This window comes from Anolis carolinensis, chromosome 4, assembly GCF_035594765.1.
Source record: "Anolis carolinensis isolate JA03-04 chromosome 4, rAnoCar3.1.pri, whole genome shotgun sequence".
Classification (NCBI taxonomy): domain Eukaryota; kingdom Metazoa; phylum Chordata; class Lepidosauria; order Squamata; family Dactyloidae; genus Anolis; species Anolis carolinensis.
In genome coordinates, this window is record NC_085844.1 from 218,232,374 (window position 1) to 218,251,673 (window position 19,300).

At 41.4% G+C, this 19,300-nt stretch overlaps 2 protein-coding genes across 2 annotated transcripts; both read right to left on the bottom strand.

The window, feature by feature from the left end:
* rab5if (RAB5 interacting factor) lies at window positions 1–7,326 on the bottom strand. The gene is made up of 4 exons (XM_003220565.4): window positions 7,093–7,326; window positions 3,001–3,104; window positions 1,932–2,061; window positions 1–1,033 (listed from the first exon to the last, which is right to left on the bottom strand). The coding sequence occupies exons 1-4, from the start codon at window positions 7,249–7,251 to the stop codon at window positions 992–994; spliced, it is 435 nt and encodes a 144-aa protein (XP_003220613.1). The 5' UTR covers window positions 7,252–7,326; the 3' UTR covers window positions 1–991.
* A 5,939-nt stretch (window positions 7,327–13,265) lies between these two features.
* Window positions 13,266–17,676, bottom strand: LOC134298463 (SH3 and PX domain-containing protein 2A-like). Its single transcript, XM_062978812.1, has one exon. The coding sequence runs from the start codon at window positions 15,059–15,061 to the stop codon at window positions 13,961–13,963; it is 1,101 nt and encodes a 366-aa protein (XP_062834882.1). The 5' UTR covers window positions 15,062–17,676; the 3' UTR covers window positions 13,266–13,960.
* Between the last annotated feature and the right edge of the window lie 1,624 nt (window positions 17,677–19,300).

Consider the following 19,300-nt stretch of genomic DNA (forward strand, 5'->3'; position numbering starts at 1 on the left):
TGAATATATAAAATTTTATTTAGACAACATCTATATTTATGATTCATAAGTGTGCTAAACTAGCGTACAGTCAATGTCATTATCTTTGATATTGTTATTTAATAGTCACAAAGATCAAAACTGAAACTATAGGTCAATGTACTCTCACTCTGGAAGAGTTGTAGAAGACAATAGCTGCCTTAATTAATCTATGCTATGTTTCAGTTTCAGAAACCTATCAAGGTCCCGAAATAACTGAGTTCTAAAATACATTTTTAATTATTTTGTGCATTTAGACTATCGAACTCTGAGGTAGGCACTGAATTAGTCGGCTGTTAAGGTGTTTCTAAATCACTGTGACCATTCTGTAAGTTCAACAGTCAAGCCAGGTAAGCCTAGCATTTTTCATTAAGGAGTCAACATCCCAAGTTTCAGAAACAATCTGATTATGTTTGTAATACGTACACAACCCAAATCTGAGAAATCCTCAAGGAACCCGTTAAAATATTAATACTTAATACAATCAATTAAATCAGATCAATTCTTTAATTATCTTAAAACAGAGACAACCATCAAACCTATGCTAGATAACCAATTCTGTGGATTTTTCTTCCTGCCAAAGGTCCCATGATGTTACAGTTTTAAAAACTGTATATCTAGCAAATGGAAGACAAGTCAAAATTTAAATATAGCTCATTCAGAGGACGGTACGATGGGCTCAAATTAAATAACATGGCCACCTTTTTAGGACATTAACATTTGTTGTTGCCATATTGGATAGTCACAGAAAGGACCAAAAGATTGAATAGTCTTTTGATGGCTTTTTTGTGTTTTGGAATATTTTTTAAAATAATCAAGACTGACTCAACTTCTCTTCTCAGAAGGCATATGACTTGTCCCGTATCCTTGGACCATAGGTATAAAAGCCATCTTATTTTACTTCCCTCCAGTTCAAAGGCTGCATCTTAAAGTGTTCTTCAATCTATTAAGACAATTGATTTGGCTGACTCGGTCAATCATAATGGATGGCAGTGTAGAAGATTATCCAAACAACCTGAAAAAAAAAACCCACAAGAAAGGATATCAGCAAGAGACCAATGACTAGACACATCAGCTACCAAATTCAGACTGAACAGACTTTTTGAATACTAGCATAATCAATAGCGATCAACATTTAAGAAGAGCCCATTTGAAACCCTAATCTAAGTTAGAAAGAGTGGAACAGTGTAGACTAATCCCTCTCCACCAGTTTCTGTAATATGCCGCACATACAAAAACTCAGGGCAAAAGAGATGGAATACCTGGATTGTGTTGTTTTATTTATGAACAAAGTAAAAGGGGATATTTAAAACTACACAGAGCTATCCAAGTTTAGGGATTAGCTTTTGTTTTAATAACATGTGAAACATCTTCTAGTTTCAATTATCTTAATGTTGTATTTTCAGTCAAACCAGCTAGTGAAGTTTTTCTTGCTTACTTTTGAATTGTAGACCAAGAATGGCATTTTGAAACCAATGTTGGTGCCAATAGGAAACCAAAAGGAAAAAAAGGGAGAAGACTAAGTTGGGTTTTTATATGTAGGTAGATTTTGTTATTGGGGGATAGTGGTGGTAATAGAGAAACAATCAGTCTCAAGTCTCTCTCTCGCACACCTTCTTCAATAAGATGTTGTACAGAGAATGAAAGATTTTACAGTTTGATCAATGAGAAAGACACTTCAGTCCTCCAAATGTTTTTAGTTTCCAATCACTATAATTCCCTGCCACTGATCATTCTAGTTGGGAATGGGGAATGAAGTATTTAGTGAACAAAAGTTAACATTAACTTTGGGATGGCAGCAGGGACCACAAAATCACCTTGTAGTGTTTTCCCAGATAAAGATTTTTATATATCTTGGACCTCTTAAGTCTAAATGCATGGTGACAACACTCTATAAAAATTAGAATAATTACCAAAAACAGTGCAAAAGATGTCACAAATCCTTCCTTTGTTAGCTCCCATGTTCCACCATATTCTTCTTCATCTATCTGCTGAAAGCTACTAAAATAAAGGTACAGCACTCCAGCATTTATAAGACAGAATCTGTGGAGGTGAGTAAAAAATTATATCAGAATGTGTTATCAGTTATTTCTCATTTATTTACATCCTGCCTTTCTCCAAAGATGGGGTTCAAGGCAATGTATAACAATTTAAAGAGATCAAACTAAAGTATTTACAAAAGCTGAAAAATGATAACAAAATATTATTTTTAAACATATCCAAACAGTTGAAAACACGTAAAATAATTTCAAAAACACAATTTCCAGTAAAGACTACACAAAAAAATTTCAACTACCAATAGAAAGAAAGCAGCAAGGGGGCCAAGAGTTCCGCGGCATGGGAGCAGCCAGAGAAAGCTGTCTCCCAAGTCCTCACCAATTATAACTATGAAGGTTGTGGGATTGAGAAAAAGGACTCCTTACCAAACTTAAAGCTTACACTGGCTTATATGAGGAAATAGTGTATTTCAGATAGTCTGAACCAAGCCATGTAAGGCTTTAAAGGTAAAAAAAGTAGCACAGTACTTTGAATTCTGCATGGAAACAGACTGGGAACCAATGGATGTGTTTCCACAGGGGAGACACATGAACCTAGCCCCAGTCCGCAGCAGCACTTTGGACCTACTGACATTTTAAACTACTTTTTGATTTAAATCAAAAGCTCTTCTTTTGCTCTAGAAACTTTCAGAGTATTTGTGAGTGTGTCTTGTCTGTTTGCATTATCTTCGACTTCTTTTTATTCTCTCTACAAAGAAATCAAAAACAAATCTTTGTTTTTTACCACAAATTGAAGTTCTGCAGAACTGCAGACTCACAATTTAGGAGCTGCTGACACACATCAATGTATAATGCAAATTACATGAGAATTTAATGTCAATATTGAGAGACACACTCAATTTATGACAACTATTTCAACTTCAACCTGCATCAACCTTTCAGTGTTTAATAGAAAACAAAGAGGAGAACAACAAAAACAACTTACATTGCTATGCCCACAAATCCCTTCAATGGAACAATGCCCCAGATCACTCCCAAAATAACAGCAATGATCTGCCGGAACCAGTAAATCACATCTAGAAATTCATCCTGCAGAAAGGAGGCAAAATAAAAGTTCAGAAGATCCATAATTCATAGGCAACATATTTGGCAAAATGCCATTTGTGATAACAGGAAATCTGGACTCTGTTCCTTTGTTCAACCTGGAAGCATTTGAGAGAATGGTTTCTGATGCACAACTCTAAAAGATGGAAAGAAGCAGAAAAGGGAACAGAAGCAGGGAGTGAGAGGTATCACTACTGTAAACTGAGATGTAACTTTGTACTTTCTAAATATGTATGTGTACAGTAGAGTCTCACTTATCCAACATTCTGGATTATCCAATGCATTTTTGTAGTCAATGTTTTCAACACATCATGATATTTTGGTGTTAAATTAGTAAATACAGTAATTACTACATAGCATTATTGCACATTGAACTACTTATTATGTCACATTTGTTGTTAAACATGATGCTTTGGTGCTTAATTTGTAAAATCATAACCTTTTCCTTAATCCTTCCTTATTATCCAACATATTCGCTTATCCAACATTCTGCCGGCCCATTTATGTTGGATAAGTGAGACTCTACTGTATTTCAATATTGTTGTGCATCTTCCATTTGTTTCTGACTTATGATGATTCTAACACAGATTTTTTCTTGGCAAGACTTGTTCAGAAGGCTGAAACTGTGACTTGCACAAGGTCACCCAGTGGGGTTCAGTGGCCGAGCAGGAATTTGAATGCCAGTTTTCAGAATTGTAGTCCAAGGCTCAAATACTATATCATGTTGGTTCTTGTGTATTTTAATACTTCTGTCCAAAGCTCTCTCAATAAGCTTTTAAAAAATCTCTGAGGCTGACATCGAGACAGTCCAATGCAGTCTGTCTCTCAGACTGATAGCCAATGTGGAATTCTGCTATCCAGGTTCAAAACTAATCACTATATCACACTGTCTTTCATAGATAAGTGGGCTGATCAAGCAGATCAATTTTTCTTAGCCCTGATAACGACTGTCCAAATTACCACAAGAAAAATACTATTATACAGTTCAGTTTGTAACAATTTAGGCTTATATAGTGTAGATCTTAGGGGGAACACCTTCTACATTATTCTGTGTCTAATACAGTGGTTCTCAATCTGTGGGTCCCCAGATGTTTTTGGCCTTCAACTCCCAGAAATCCTAACAACTGGTAAACTGGCTGGGATTTCTGGTAGTTGTAGGCCAAAACACCTGGGAACCCATAAGTTGAGAACCACTGGTCTAAAAAAAGCCTAGATACTTTGGTCACATGCAATGAGAAAAAAATCACAAAAATATTGATATACAGTGTTCCCTCACTTATCCAAATTACGTTCCAGGACCACCCAGTATAACTGAAAATCCACAAAGTAGGGACACTATTTTAATTTTAACATTTATACATTATATTGAAACCTTTCCTACCAGCGCCGGTGGGCCCCTTGCTCCATGCCCGCCATGTTGCTCTGGCTGCCTCTGCTCCTGCAGCTAGGGAAGAAGGAAGGCCGCTCCGCCCGGTAAGTGAGCGAGTGAGAGAGTGGGTGAGAGTGTGAGGGCGGGCGGCAGCAGCAGCTGGAGCCTGGAAGAGGAGGCCAAGCTCCTGTTTCTGTCGCCGCTCCAGCTGGTCACACCGGGAAACATGGAAGACTCGGTAGAGGGGACGGAGTCTTACTGTATCCCCAAGGGCTAGCAACGTAACTGAACCCTCACTCTCTCACCCTCCCTCCCTCGCTCGCTCACTTACCGGGCAAAGCAGCCTTCCTTCTTCCCTGGCTGCAGGAGCCGAGGCAGCCAGAGCAACATGGCAGACACGAAGCAAGGGGGCAGCAACGGAGGAAATAAATAAAATATTTTCCTGTGAAACAATAAGCGAACCGCAAAGTAGCGAGGGAACACTGCAAAAATAAAAACATACAACACAACCCCCTTCCCCCATCCAGTCATCATACCTTTACTGACAATTATAGACAGTGCAAACATCAAACATTGTCACTGTGTCTAAATAAGAAATACTATTTTATTATTTGTTTTAATCTCTGATAATTTTTAAACCAACATCTGGTTATATACAGAGGGCAAAGCTTGGGTATGTTACACTGCAAAATATTCTACTTTCTTTGAGAGGATCTTACTATGTTCTGCACATTTATTGAACTGTTGAACACATTTATTTGAATTGTTGCCAATTTGTACGCCGCCCTGAGTCCCTTCGGGTGAGAAGGGCGGGATATAAATGTTGTAAATAAATAAATAAACTCAATTATCACCATAATATTTTAACATCTTCCTGAATGTAATCCAGTCCCATTTTTCTTTCTGATCTTACTTTCAAGTATTTTAGTGATTTACAATGATTAGTAAAGCATTGTAACATTTATCAAAGGCTGTTCAACAAGGCCACAGTATCATCAGAACAAAGATCCAGTCTCTCTCAGAGGTTGTGAGGTGTTGGAAACTAGGCAAGTGGGCTTTATCTATCTGTGGAATGTCCAGGGTGGGCGAAAGACCTCTTGTCTGCCTGAAGAAAGTGTGAATATGGCAATTGGCCAGCTTGGTTAGCATTGAATAATCTGGCAGCTTCAAAGTCTGTCTGTCTCCTGAAGGGGAGTCCTTTGTAGGGAGATGTTAGCTGGCCCTGATTGTTTCTTGTCTAATCAAGCCGGCCTATTGCTACATTCACACTTGCCTCAGGCAGACAAGAGTTCTTTCTCCCACCCTGAACATTCCACAGATATAAAAACCCCAGTTGTCTAGATCCCAACAGACTTCATAACCTCTGAGGATGCTTACCACAGATGTGGGCGAAATGTCAGGAGAGAATGCTTCTAGAACATAGCCATACAGCCCGGAAAATTCACAGCAACCCAGTGATTCTGGTCATGAAAGCCTCCGACAATGCATAAATAAAATTGTTGTTGTTGTTATTATTATTATTATTAAGGCAGCCACAAGTAGGTCTAGCTCAGCTCAAACTCTGGTCTTGCAGGTGCTTTGGACTTCAGCTCCCAGAATCCTTCATCACTGACCCAAAAAGCTGAGGCTGCTGGGAGTTGAAGTCCAAAACATGAGGAGAATTTAGCCCAGCTTTTCCCTCTGATCTACCAGGTTTTTTGGACTTCAGTTCCCAGGATCCCTCTTCATTGGCTGAGGCAGCTGAGGCTGCTGGGAGTTAGAACAAAAAAAAACTCTAAAGGGAACCCACTGAAATGCAAAGATACAGAATGGGGGACGCTTGGCTCGACAGCAATACATGTGAAAAAGATCTTGGGGTCCTTGTGGACAAGTTAAACATGATCCAACAATGTGATGCGGCAGCTTAAAAAGCCAATGGGATTTTGGCCTGCATAAATAGGAGTACAGTATCCAGATCTAGGAAAGTCATGCTACCCTTCTATTCTGCCTTGGACAGATGACACCTGGAATCACACTGTGTCCAATTCTGGGCAATGTAATTTAAGGGAGATATTGACAAGCTGGAATGTGTCCAGAGGAGGGCGACTAAAATGATCAAGGGTCTGGAGGACAAGCCCTATGAGGAGCGGCTTAAAGAGCTAGGCATGTTTAGCCTGGAGAGGGAAGGCTGAGAGGAGACATGATGGCCATGTATAAATATGTGAGGGAAAGTCATAGGGAGGAGGGCACAGGCTTGTTTTCTGCTACCCTGGAGACTAGGACACGGAACAACCTCTGGCTGGATGGCCATCTGTCGGGGTGCTTTGAATGCGATTTCCTGCTTGTTGGCAGGGGGTTGGACTGGATGGCCCACAAGGTCTCTTCCAACTCTATGATTCTACTGAGAGAAATGTGGAAGGCCTGAATGCCTCCACTGTCAGACATGGGCCCTCCAGGTGTTTTGGACTCCAACTCCCACAATTCCTACCAGCCTACCGACTGTTAGGAATTGTGGGAGTTAGAATCCAAAACACCCGGAGGGCCCAAGTTTGCCCAGGCCTGTTCCACACTACTTCATGACCTTTCTGACAGGCGGCCTGATGACGATGTGGCTCTAGGCCTCACCTTGTCTTCCCAGGAGGAGTCGCTCCGCAGCGCTTTGCTCCACAGCGAGGCCTTCAACGCGCCGCCGCCGCCCCCACCGTTGGCCACCAGGTGCGGATGGTGCTGGTGCGGCTGCGAGGGCGACGTCAGCTCCTCCTTCCGCCGGTGGCCGCCGCTCATCGTCCCCGCAACCAGGCCGCCCACCAGCCGAGCGCGCTGTCGCCACCGGGGAGGCACGCATGCGCGCAGGCACGCACGCGCACGCCCACCTGAGCCGCTTGGCCAATGGAGTCGCCGCCAGATGCTCTACGGCGCGAGGAAAGGGACAGTCCGGAAAAGGCGTTACGGGTTTTTACTCCCTCTTTTCGTTTCCAACAGCGCAGACTAGAGGCTGGCAGTGACGAGGCTCTTCCAGAGAGAGACACACACAGGAAGAAAGAGAGAGAGAGGGCTGGATGCTCTTTCCCGCTGTTTGGAGCCAAGGGGTACATCTATACCAGGCCTGGGCAAACTTGGGCACTCCAGGTGTTTTGGACTTCAACTCCCAGAATTCCTAACAGCCTCAGGCCCCTTCCTCCCAGGGCCCGTTTTGCCGGTTTGGGGCCGTTTAGAAGTTGTTTAGGACCCCTTAGGGTGGCCCAGAGCCCGTTTTGCCCCGTTGTGCCTGTTTTGCCCCGTTGTGCCTGTTTAGAAGTTGTTTAGGGACCCTTAGGGTATCTAAAAGTCCGATTTGCACACTTGTGTTCATTTGCAAGTTGTTTATAGCCCCCTTAGGGTGGCCCAGGTCCCGTTTTGCCCCTTTGGGCCTGTATAGAAGTTGTTTAGGGCCCCTTTAGTGTGGCACAGGGACCATTTTGCCCCTTTGGGCCCATTTAGAAGTTATTTTGGGCCCTCTTAGGGTGGCCCAGGGCCCGTTTTGCCCACTTGGGCCCATTTAGTTGTTTAGGGTCACTTTATGGTGGCCCAGGTCCCGTTTTGCCCCTTTGGGCCCATTTAGACGTTTTTAAAGGCCCGTTTAGGTTGGCCCAAGACCCCTTTTGTCGGTTTGGGCCCGTTTAGAAGTTGTTTAGTGCCCCCTTAGGATGGCCCAGATCCTGTTTGGCCCTGTTCAGAAGTTGTTTACAGCTTTTTTAGGGTGGCCCAGGTACCATTTTGCCAGTTTGGGCCCCATTAAAGTTGTTAAGCAAGGAGTTTTGGACCCAGAAGCCCCATTGAGCTTGGTCAGCAATAGGAAATTCTGGGAGCAGAAGTCCAAAATGTCTGGAGCTCCATAGTTTGGGAACCACTCAGGATCCAGTCACAGAATCCTAGAGTTGGAAGAGACTCCAAGTGCATCCAGACCAAGCCCAATTTGCCATGCAGGAATACTAGATCATAGTATCCCTGACAGATGGCCACCTAGCCTCCGTTTAAAACACCTCCAGAAGACGAAACTCCAACAGACTCTGAGGATACAGCTTTTTCTACTGCCAGACAGCTCAATCCATCAGCTCTTTCTAATGTTTATGTGGAATCTTTTATCCTGTAGTTTGAGGCAAAAAAGGAGTTGAGTTATTCTGCCTCATCTCTATCCCCTGTTAGCATTTCAACATCTTTTTGCAATGGCCCAACATTTTCTTTGTTCTTCCTCTTGCTGCAAACATAGCCAAAAAGCCTTTTCAATTTTAGCAAGTCTGAGCTTGTTCTGTGTTTTAACTATCCTGACATTTTCCCTATGTGTGCCTTCTATTTTCTTTAATTCCTCTTTGTGATTTTCCCATTTTCAGTTCTTGTATGAGTTACATATCCCTTTTAAATCTTAGCTCAATTGAACATTCTTTAGACATGTATCCTGTTGTTTAAGATACTTCCCATTTCCCCTCTTCATTGGAAGTTTGAAATTGTGCTTTTAATATCTCACTTTGAAGAAATTCCCATCTGTCATGAACTTCTTTCTCTTTTAGCATTCCTGATCACAGAATCTCCACTGAAATCCAGTTTCTTAAAGACTAGAATGTGTGTCTGATTATGCTTGGCTTTCCTTTCCACTGTATAGAACCCACTCCATGGTCACTCCCACCTAAGGTTCCTGTCACTTCCATCCTATTGACTAAATAATCACTGGTGATTAGAATCAGATCTAAAATAACTGATTCTCTTGCTTCTACCTTCTGGAGAATGAAACTGTCTGAAAGGCGGGTCAGGAATTTGTCAGCTAACAACAACAACTCCCACTTTTGTCCTTGAGTGGCCTGAAGCCAGAACAGAATGGCGAGGGAGAGAAAATGTAACAGAATTTGAAAAATGTGATAAGTGCTACCTTATCATTCTACTAGGGCTTACTGTGTGGGAATGTAGGCAGTGTACTCCAAAACATCTAGGCAGACAAAATTCCCATACTTCTAGGAGTTTTATGCACAAATACCTAAAGGTAATCACTAATTATGGTAATAATGTAGGACACAATGGGAATTGCACATCCTATAGAGGACCTATTTTACAAAGGTATCCCATGTATCAATATAAAAACCTTGTTTAGGGTTACCAATTTAAGGCATTTTACTCTTTCAGTTCTATTCCAAGGTGATTTACCAAAACAGTGTTAGAACAATATAACTATCTGATATCCATAGTATCATAAAAAAGGGATACAAACCAGTCAGCAGGATTAAATATTTATTTTAAAAGCCAAAGAAAATAGGGAAGCTTTTATTTGATACTAAAACATCCATATCTCCCATTGCCACATTTGCAATACTGAGAATCTCCAGTATTCTGTCCTTCAAAGAAAATAAGGCTTTGTATTATGTCCTTTGAAGGAACAAAAACTAAGTAATTTCTGATTTTTGTATGTTACATTTGTTATAAATAGATACTATATCCAAAAACATAAACTGTAGATCTGACAAAAGGTGTTTTGAAACAATTGTATCATATTAGCACAGAGTTGCAGACAGTACAGTTTCCTGCTGAGCATATTCTCAAACTACATTGGTTGGTGATATAGAATAGCAGTTTAGGCTGTTGCCCCAGTCTGGGTATACAGGTATGTTGTATTGATGCAGATGTTTTCCAGAGCAGATAGTTTAGCACCACAAGCAGAAGCACATAGAAGGAAGAGAAATAAATCTTTAAACCACCATAAAAGAAAACAGTAGTTCAAAATATTCCAGCAGGCTTCCTCTCAAAAACTAATATGCCCATACAAAATGAAACAACCAGGTCATATAAGGAAAAATCTTACAAATCTTCTAGAGACCACTTCAAAGCTTCTTCCACAAGTGTTCACTTTTCTCTCTCCCAAGACTCACTTTTCTTATAATTTTAATGATGTACAAATGAGCAAGGTTTATTTATTGGCCCAATTTCTGTTTTCCTGTTCAGCCATACTTAATAAAGGATTGTGGAGGCAGCTGCTGTTTATCTTGCCTGTTGAAGGTGAGGTGCTCACTGCTACAACAAGATTGGCTAGTGTATAATTCTATTCTTTCCAAGTCCAATAGTTATTGTATTTTTAATTACAGATATCCTACTGTGTTTTTCTAACACATGTTGACCATTCTCTCAATACTGATGGTACTAAAATCTTTCAGCTAGACAGAGGGCAAGAATGAAAAGGATAGGCATAGAATGACTTTTTAAAATGATTGTCTTTGTGAGAAGCTTTGTTAATTGAAATATACTTAGAGTTACAGTAAATACTGGTATATCTGAGTAGGGATATATACTGTAAAACTGAATCACTAGAGAATACAATTATCCTTCTCCAGAAAATTTGGTACTGTACATATGCGGAGATGCATGCTCTCTCTCTCTCTCTCTCTCTCTCTCTCTCTCTCTCTATATATATATATATATATATATATATATATATATATATATAACATTAATATTTGCAAGCAGGGCAAGGTCTGCTATTAGGAAGAGAGAGGGGGAGCCACCTCAACTGGCACATGGTAGAGAGCTATATCCTGCATTTAATGACAGGAACTGGGATCCATGGAAACAGGAACACATCAGTTTATATGGCTCCACAAAAGTTTTTGTTCTTTTAGCTCCCCAGCTGTCCTTCCTGGACCCCATGCCCATTCTCCTCTTTGGAGAACAAGGCCATGTGTGCCACACAACCTGTCCTGCACACTCACCTCATTGGCATTGCTAAAGTGAGTTTGATAATATTTGCAGGGAATGTTCCAATTAATCCTGTCTTCTGACTTTTCCAGTTGCTTTTTAAATGTCCCAGTTTCTCCTCCTCACTCCTTTGTCCTCAGCTTACTTCAGTCGCTGCCAACTGAGTGCAGAATTAGTCTGCACTCAACTAATTCTGTAGGGAGGAGATGAGAGGTAGCAAAATATTGTTCATCCCAATGGGTTCAAGAAAAAAGCAAACTGCTGCACCCTTGCCCAGCTTGCGTGTTTAATTATTTTTGCCTTCTTGTCCACACTGTGATGTTGTTTGGCCCTACTTGCCCCAGTTTATATCTCTGAAATGTTGGAGGCTATGCAAATGGAATGGAGTAGTACCATCCTGTTTGAGATAGCAAAGTGTCATAACCCTGTTTGTAGCTATTAAGCAAAGGGTGAGAAAATATGGGAGTTGCAGACCAGGCAGTTTGGGACTGCAGCTCCCAGCAGCTTTCAAAATTGTTTTGGGCCAACTAGCATTGCTGGTAGTTGTCAGCCAATAACATCTGAAGGGCCACACGATTCTCACTCTGCATTAAGCCCAGAAATTTTTTCCTACTGAATGTAGGTGTTTGCCTTTTCATTAAGATAAATGTACATTTGAACGGGACTCTTCCATTATGTTCCTTTGCCACAAGATGGCAGAAAGGTCTCATATTCTGCTGTATCTTCCAACAGGCTATTTATCCTGCCTTACTCTGACTGGGAGGCTGTCTAAGGGCTGCAAATACTGCTATTAGAGATAGAAGAGAAAGCATTAAGTGTTTACAATATTTGCTTCACCAGCTGCTCTCTCAGTGGAAACATTATTCCAAAAACTCTCGCTGTGTTTCAGCCCCAATCTGTGGTGAAATATGAAAACTATGAAATTCATAATAATATCTAGAAAGGGTCAAAGCCAAAACTTCCTGAGTGTGTGTGTGTGTATGGGGGGGGGGGGGGGTAGTTAAACTTTAAGTAATAACAAAAAAATCTGGGTTGTGGATTGGATTCCCCACATTGGGGGAGGAGGGGGGGCTGAAAAGGAAGTTGTTACTAACTGCTATCAAGTCAACCTTGAGATATCTCCAAGTCACCTGGGGTGCATCTTGACTGTAAAATTAATGCAGTTTGACATCACTTTTAACTGCCATGAAGACAAAGCTATGAAATTTTGGAGGTTAATAATGTGTAATTTGGCAGAAAATGCTAAAAGGTATTTTAAAACAACAACTTCCATGGTTCCATAGCATTGATCCATGGCAGGTCATGAGGTGTTAAATGGCATTAATTCTACAGTGTAGATGCAACTCCTTATCATTAGCAGTCTTGTTCAGATCTTGTAGACTGGGACCATAGGACTCCCCCCCTCCCCCCAAATCAGCTTTCTTCACTATTTTGCTTCTATACATAGAAATTAGAAATATGATGGTACAATCATAACCTTGGTATTCAGTAAAATAGTTTTACACTTCAGGATCATGATTTCTATATTGGCCATTGGGTAATATTTTTATACTCATAATTATGGGTAAACTCTTTATTGACATAACATGATGAATTTATATTGAACATCAATTGAGGTCTACGTTGGCCTCCAGGTGATTTCTTATAAAGATTTATAAAGAAAATAAAGAGTGACTACTCTTAACGGTCATTTAGATATGAGTTACATAAAACATCCCTGTTGGAAAGAGATATTTCTCAGTGGGTTTAAGAACGGATACCTAGTGAATTCTGTATAATGGTCCTTACTGTTGGAACAGCAACCTTCTACAAGCCTCCTATAATAGTTCTTTGTTATGTATATTGTGATTGCTTACTTTTTTATTGTATCAGAAGTGACTTGAGAACATACTGCAAGTCGCTTCTGATGTGAGAAAATTGACCGTCTACAGAGACATTGCCCAGGGGATGCCCAGATGTGTTGCTGGGAGGCTTCTCTCATGTGCCTGCAAGCTAGAGCTGACAGACAGAGCTCACTCCATCTCGTGGATCTGAACCGGAAACCTTCAGGTCAGCAGTTCAGCTGGCAGACCCATTGTGCCACCGTGGCTCTCTCTCTATATATACAATACATAAATACATACAATCATATACATACAATATTGCTTACTATATTGTATGCATGTGATTTGGTATGCAGTTTTCCCTTAACTTTATGTTGTTTGAGGTTGTGGGATGGACTGCAGACCATGTGACCAGGTTTGGGACTTCACACAGATTCCATTTTAGAAGTCAGTACAGTTTATGAAGTCAGCAGTGTTAATATGCAGTAATAAGTGTCAGTGTGCTGCAGTGTATAATCTTTATTGAGTCTGTTCAGTAATGTCTTACACTGAGGAGAGTGTTAATCTCTATGCAAGAGAGAAGAGACTTAAAACACAATGCTTTAGAGAACAGATTGTTTACACTACCAACCAATAAGAAATATACCTGTATGCTGAATACATGAAGTTTGTAAATAAATCAACTATGTTACTTTTAACGAAGACTGCTTATTTTTGGTCTCTTGAGAGCATGATTTAAAACTAATATTTTTATGGGAGAGAAGTGTTTTGGGGGGCGGGAGATGAAATAACACTTCTGAAGATCTGCTATATATTTTGTGCATTAGCATATCTTTATTTTTATTTTTTATTACAACATTTGTATCCCGCCCTTCTCACCCAAGAGGGGACTCAGGGTAGCTTACAATAAAACACACATATATAAAAAATATAAAATACAATGCAAATCAAATTAACTAATTAATTACAACAACATTCATAAAATACAATACTAAATAATATTCCCTTTTACTCAGGGAGTAAAACTTTTCCTCTGACAGCCAAATGTTTTGGCTCGGTGAAAACTGAAGAAATTTGTTTTCCTTTCTTTCAGCTGCACACCTGAGAGCTGGCACACATAAAGAAGAAGCAACCTGCTCCCTTGTACACAATTTCATGTAAATGTTTCTCCACATCACTACAGACTTTTGAGGTGTGCAGAAACAATGGAGAAAAGTGAGCCAGATGGTGGCTAGAGTATAAACAAAGTCTCGACTCTGCTGCCTGTTGACCATCCCTCCCAGTGTCCATCGCCAGTCCAAGCGCCTCAGGTGAGCCTTGCGTCTTTTAGAAACTTCCCCTCCTTGGGACATGTTAATTTCAGAATCATCTCTAACTCCACTTTGGGATTCCAGGTATGTGGCAGGAACCCAGCCTTGCTCTTCTGATGTGCTTACAAACCACCAGCCACTTTCATTCTTCTCAATGACATCCACCACCTCTCCAGCCTGCAGGCTGATCTTTGAGTTCTCCTGTTTCTCATAGTTTGACACCATCACATATGGCTCCAGGATCATAGATTCAGAGCTAGCATCAGCACCTGATTTCCTTTTTGTGGATCCATAATCCCTGGAATTCCCTGGTTGGGAGTCTGAGGTGACCCCTCTGGCTCCCTGAGCCGCCTCCTCTTGGCCGGGGCCCCCCCCGGATCTCTCACGCACCCTCATCCTGGGCAGGAGGGTCTTGATCTCCTCTGGGCGCTTGGCAGTAGCAGTGTCTGTTCCGGACATGCTTGCGGAGAAGGACATTGATTCCTTTGCTTCCTTTCCAGTGGCAGGTGGCTGCTTTCGTTTTTCCTTCATTTTCTTTGACTTGATTTCCTCAAGTGTCTTCATCCCAAAATCCAAACTACCACTTTTGCCTGGAGGTCGGAAATTTCCGTCCACAATGGGGTGGGATGTGCAGTGCAGCTTCTGGCATCCCCAGGGCTGTTTCTTCCCATCACATGGACTCCTGCGATGATTTTTCCTGCCATATGCATAATCGTAATAAAAATAGCCATCGTCTTGGTTGGACATGTTGAGTGGAAGAACATGAACTGGTCACAGAAGGACCTGAGGGCAAACAATGATATGTTTACTCTCCTCTCCGAGCCAGCTGGCCACGGTTGGGTTTATGAGGGCACAGCCTTCTCTAGGCTGAATCTGCTGGGATCTCCCTCACAGTAGGATCATCGATCAGCTCCTTCTTCAAATACTTCCAGGTATTTTTTCCCTGTAGATCGAATCCACTCTCGGTCGATGAAGTGATAGTAAAGGAGTAGAAACACCTGCCCTCAGAATCCAGGGGGTGAATAATAACTCCTGATGAGCGTGATCAAAATCTGAACAGACTTGAAGTCTAAAGATCAAGAGATGTTGTGTCCAATCGGCTGCAGAAATCTCTGACTCCTTGGCCCAAGGCTTACAGGCTTCCTTAGGCTATTAAATATAATGTATTAGGTGCCTAGTTTGGTCTTTTGAGGGGAGCCTCTCAAACCAACCACAGATGCCGCCTGCCAGTCAGGGAGGGGAAAGCAGTGGTCGGCTACTGAACCCCTCCTTTCGCCAGATGCTACCGGACCCCTCCTTCCCCCAAATACTGTGTGCGACAGATGACCAAATGCTGCAAGAACTGCTGGATCCAAAAGCACAATGGACTGCAAAGTGCAATGGACTCTGCCTGGAACAGAGCCTCACCGTCGAGTGAGGCAGAGGGAGACCGTTGCCACTTCAAGAAGCCCACTGCCATTGTGACATCTTTGTTCCTAACAATTCAGAGAGATAATCAGGTATATCAGTCTAACAACTGAGAAGCCTAATTTGCCTTGCATGAATACTAGGGGATATTTACCAATAAGGATATGGAGATTCCTGGTTTTCCAAAAAGTTATGATCTCTAAAGAGTCATGCCTTTCCAAAGATTACTACTGCCATAAGATGGAAACAATTTAAAGGTAATAGACAACAATTCAAAAATAATCATGAACTCATTTTCAGACCTACAACTTCAGCCAGACTAATAGCCCAATTCCCATGAATTTTACTCCATTACTGACATTCCTAATAAAAAGTTGATATCACAATTTTAGGAGATTCATGTAGTGACTGGAGAAGAAAAGTAAGTGTTGGCGACCTACACTTTTTCTCCTAGCAGCATGAAAGGTCTGGGGCAATTGTTTTGCAATTGTTCTGGCCCTGTAGCGGGATGAAAAAAATTAAAGTTTTTAAACACAAAGCTCAAGCAGAGCAGCATATTTCTGAAACTTGATATGATTTGCCCTCTGTCTGGGTTCTGATGAAGCACACTGTTTCTCTAGATTCAAGGCCTCAGAGTTCAGACTAGGAGCTTAAAGATAAGGTGTCTGTGATCCCACCCACCACTGGTATGCATCCCCAACCCCACCTCTCTTAGCCAGGAGGGAATGCAGCCCTTCTGCTGAAAAATGATCCCACCATCCTGTTGAAGCTCTAATAAATAAGTTGTGAATGGGTGAGACAACCCAGGCAAACACTGCAGAAACAAGAAAGCATATCCTCCCACATTTCACAGACAAAAACTGTGACTTAAGTGACTAAGTAACATCAAACTATAGTCAAGATGGCAAAATTTATAAATTTAAGTAATGGTTTTATAGATTTATCTGAAAGATTAATATGCAAAGTAAGATTAGAGAAAGAAGAAACAAAAGAGAATTGATTTGAAACTACATGGAACCCATTTATTAGTTTTACAGGTCACTGGCATTCTTCCAAGTGAGATTATGGTTAAATGAAGGGGAAGATATGACTATTAATAAAAAAAATTGACAATTAAGTGGAGGAAATTGTATAAGTAAGAGAATAGACAATGAACTGATAGTGAATTCTGTATAAGTTTATGATTGGGGGAAGGGGAGGGCAAATGAGATAGAAGCAAGATTTGAGATCATGGTTTATTCTTACACTGTTATATTGAAAATACTTCTGAAAATGGCAAAAAGTTTTAATGAGGAAGAACACGCAAATGAGCAGCAGTTTGCTTTTGCCTGAGCCTACTGGAAAGGGCAAGATTCTGCCCCCTTCTTTTCTCTTCCCCTGAATTAATTGGTGTGAAGCACTTTTGCACTTCAAACTCCATTTGCAGTAAGGAAAATAGGTCAAGAAGAAATTGGGACATTTTAAAAGTAGCTGAAAATGTAGGACAATAGAGGATTCATTTGACCTATTCCTACTAAATTGGGACAATTGGAGGAGATGAGAAAGATGACCCAGAGCTTCTCCTTGATTTAATTCACACTCTCTGAAATCTAATCTTTTGGCTGCTTACCAGAATCTCCAGCCAACATGGCCAATGCTACCTGGGGATTTGGAGTTTTAATCCCCAAAAAGTCATTCATTAGACCTATCATTTGTCTTCTACTAGGCAGAGAGCCTTCTCGATTGTAGCCCCTTATCTATGGAATGCCTTGCCATTTGAAATTCGAACTACCCGAGACCTACTTGCCTTTCAGAAAGCCTGTAAAACCTTTCTCTTCCAACAAGCCTTCGATGGGTGAAAACTTGGGGCTATGTCCGTTCTTATTGTTATCTAAAGCTAACTGTATTGTTTTATCTGTTTTTGTAAACCGCTCCGAGCCAAATTGGGAGTAGCGGTATACAAGTCCAATAAATAAATAAATAAATAAATTTTGAAAAAGAGACTGACAGACCTACTTTTCTGAGAAAAAGTTGCACAGTATAGCATATGAATTGTCTTAATCAAACATCCAGTATGACTGGCAAGGGGCATGTTCCTCCACCCAAAAACACTTTAGTGCAGCAGGCCTAGACTCTTGTTCTCTCTCTCACACACAGCATGGATGCTAAAGTGAGGAGGATGACAAGCCATCTATGCTGCCTGGGCTCTTTGGAGAAAAGGCAGGATATTTTTTGTTGCTGTGTGCATTCAGGTTTATGGAAACCTAAGGCAACCTGGTGGTTAGTTGCCCAATATCACCCAGTGGGTTTTCCTGACTGAGCAGAGATTTGAACCCTGATCTCCAGAGTCCAACATTCAAACCATTGTGCCACGCTGGCTCTGGGATCAACAGTACTGTACATAACAAGGTTTTGGTGCCAAGATACCCATGAATACCAAAATCCATAGATCCACAAATCCCATTACACGTAATAGCATAGTAAAATAGTGTCCTTAATGGCAACACCAAGGTTTGATTTTTGATTTTTTAAAAAAGGTTTTCAAGCTGTAGGTCAGTATTTCACAAACTCTGGTCTTCCAGGAATTTTGGTACCTAATTTCCAATAATAATAATAATAATAATAATAATAATAATAATAATAATAATAATAATAATAATTCTTATCCACCTCTTCTCATGGCTCAAGGTAAGTTACAGAACAAAACACATAAGCACAGCAAAACACCACAAATACACAGAAGCCTTTATCATTGGCCAAGACAGCTAAGAGTGCTGAGAGTTAAAGTCCAGGACTTGAGATTGGAAATCACTGCTGTAGGTATGAGCTTCTTAACTTTTGCCACTCTCAACCCCTTTCTGGCTGAGAAATTTTTACAAAACCACTAGTATATAGATATACAAAAAAGGTACACAAATCAAACATTTATTTGTAAAAAATCAACATTAGCAAGGTTTGCTAAACAGGCTGTTTTTTGTTTTTATGAAGTTCAACTGAAGTATCTTCTGCAGAGCCCATTGTAAACACTGTAAAAGAGGGCACCAACCCCCAGAGTCAGACATGACTGGACTTAACGTCAGGGGAAACCTTTGCCTTTTATAATGCAATAGGTACGGGATTCCCGGACATGTGCAGTACCTCTCCCCGCCAGAAGGGGCGCCCGTGCGATGGGTGCAAGGATGGTCACAGCTGGCTCCAGGGAAACAAAAACAAAACTTTGGCGACCTATCACTGCATCTTATACCTCGAGGAAGGCAATAGCGGGTGGGTTGGAAAAATGCCACCCATGCTGGTGCCCACCCTGTTTTTCCCTGCTTCCAAATGCCATGGTTGGACCTCCTCCGGGAGGGAGAGTGGCCCTTGCTTGGCTTGTAGCCTTATAAAGGAAGCGCCCGGGCCCGTGGGCTTGGGATGCATTCTCCCTGGGCTTTCTCTCCCCCGGGCCGGAGAGCCCTGCATCTATATAAGGGCAAACCCGCTCTCCCCGCCCCCTCGGCTCTTTTTCCCGGGCGCGGATGCTCTCCCCTCCAGCCTCCCGCGTCCGAGGCGCCACAGCTGGGCTGCTGCCACCGCCGCCGCGCTCGCATTCCTTCGCCTTCT

Coding starts and splice junctions, on each gene's coding strand:
- rab5if (XM_003220565.4), bottom strand. CDS start 7,251: ATGAGCGGCGGCCACCGGCGGAAGGAGGAGCTGACGTCGCCCTCGCAG. Junction 2,062..3,000: donor GGATTTGTGGGCATAGCAAT/GTAAGTTGTTTT, acceptor TCACCTCCACAG/ATTCTGTCTTATAAATGCTG. Junction 1,034..1,931: donor CATCTTTTGCACTGTTTTTG/GTAATTATTCTA, acceptor TTTTTTTTTCAG/GTTGTTTGGATAATCTTCTA.
- LOC134298463 (XM_062978812.1), bottom strand. CDS start 15,061: ATGTCCAACCAAGACGATGGCTATTTTTATTACGATTATGCATATGGC.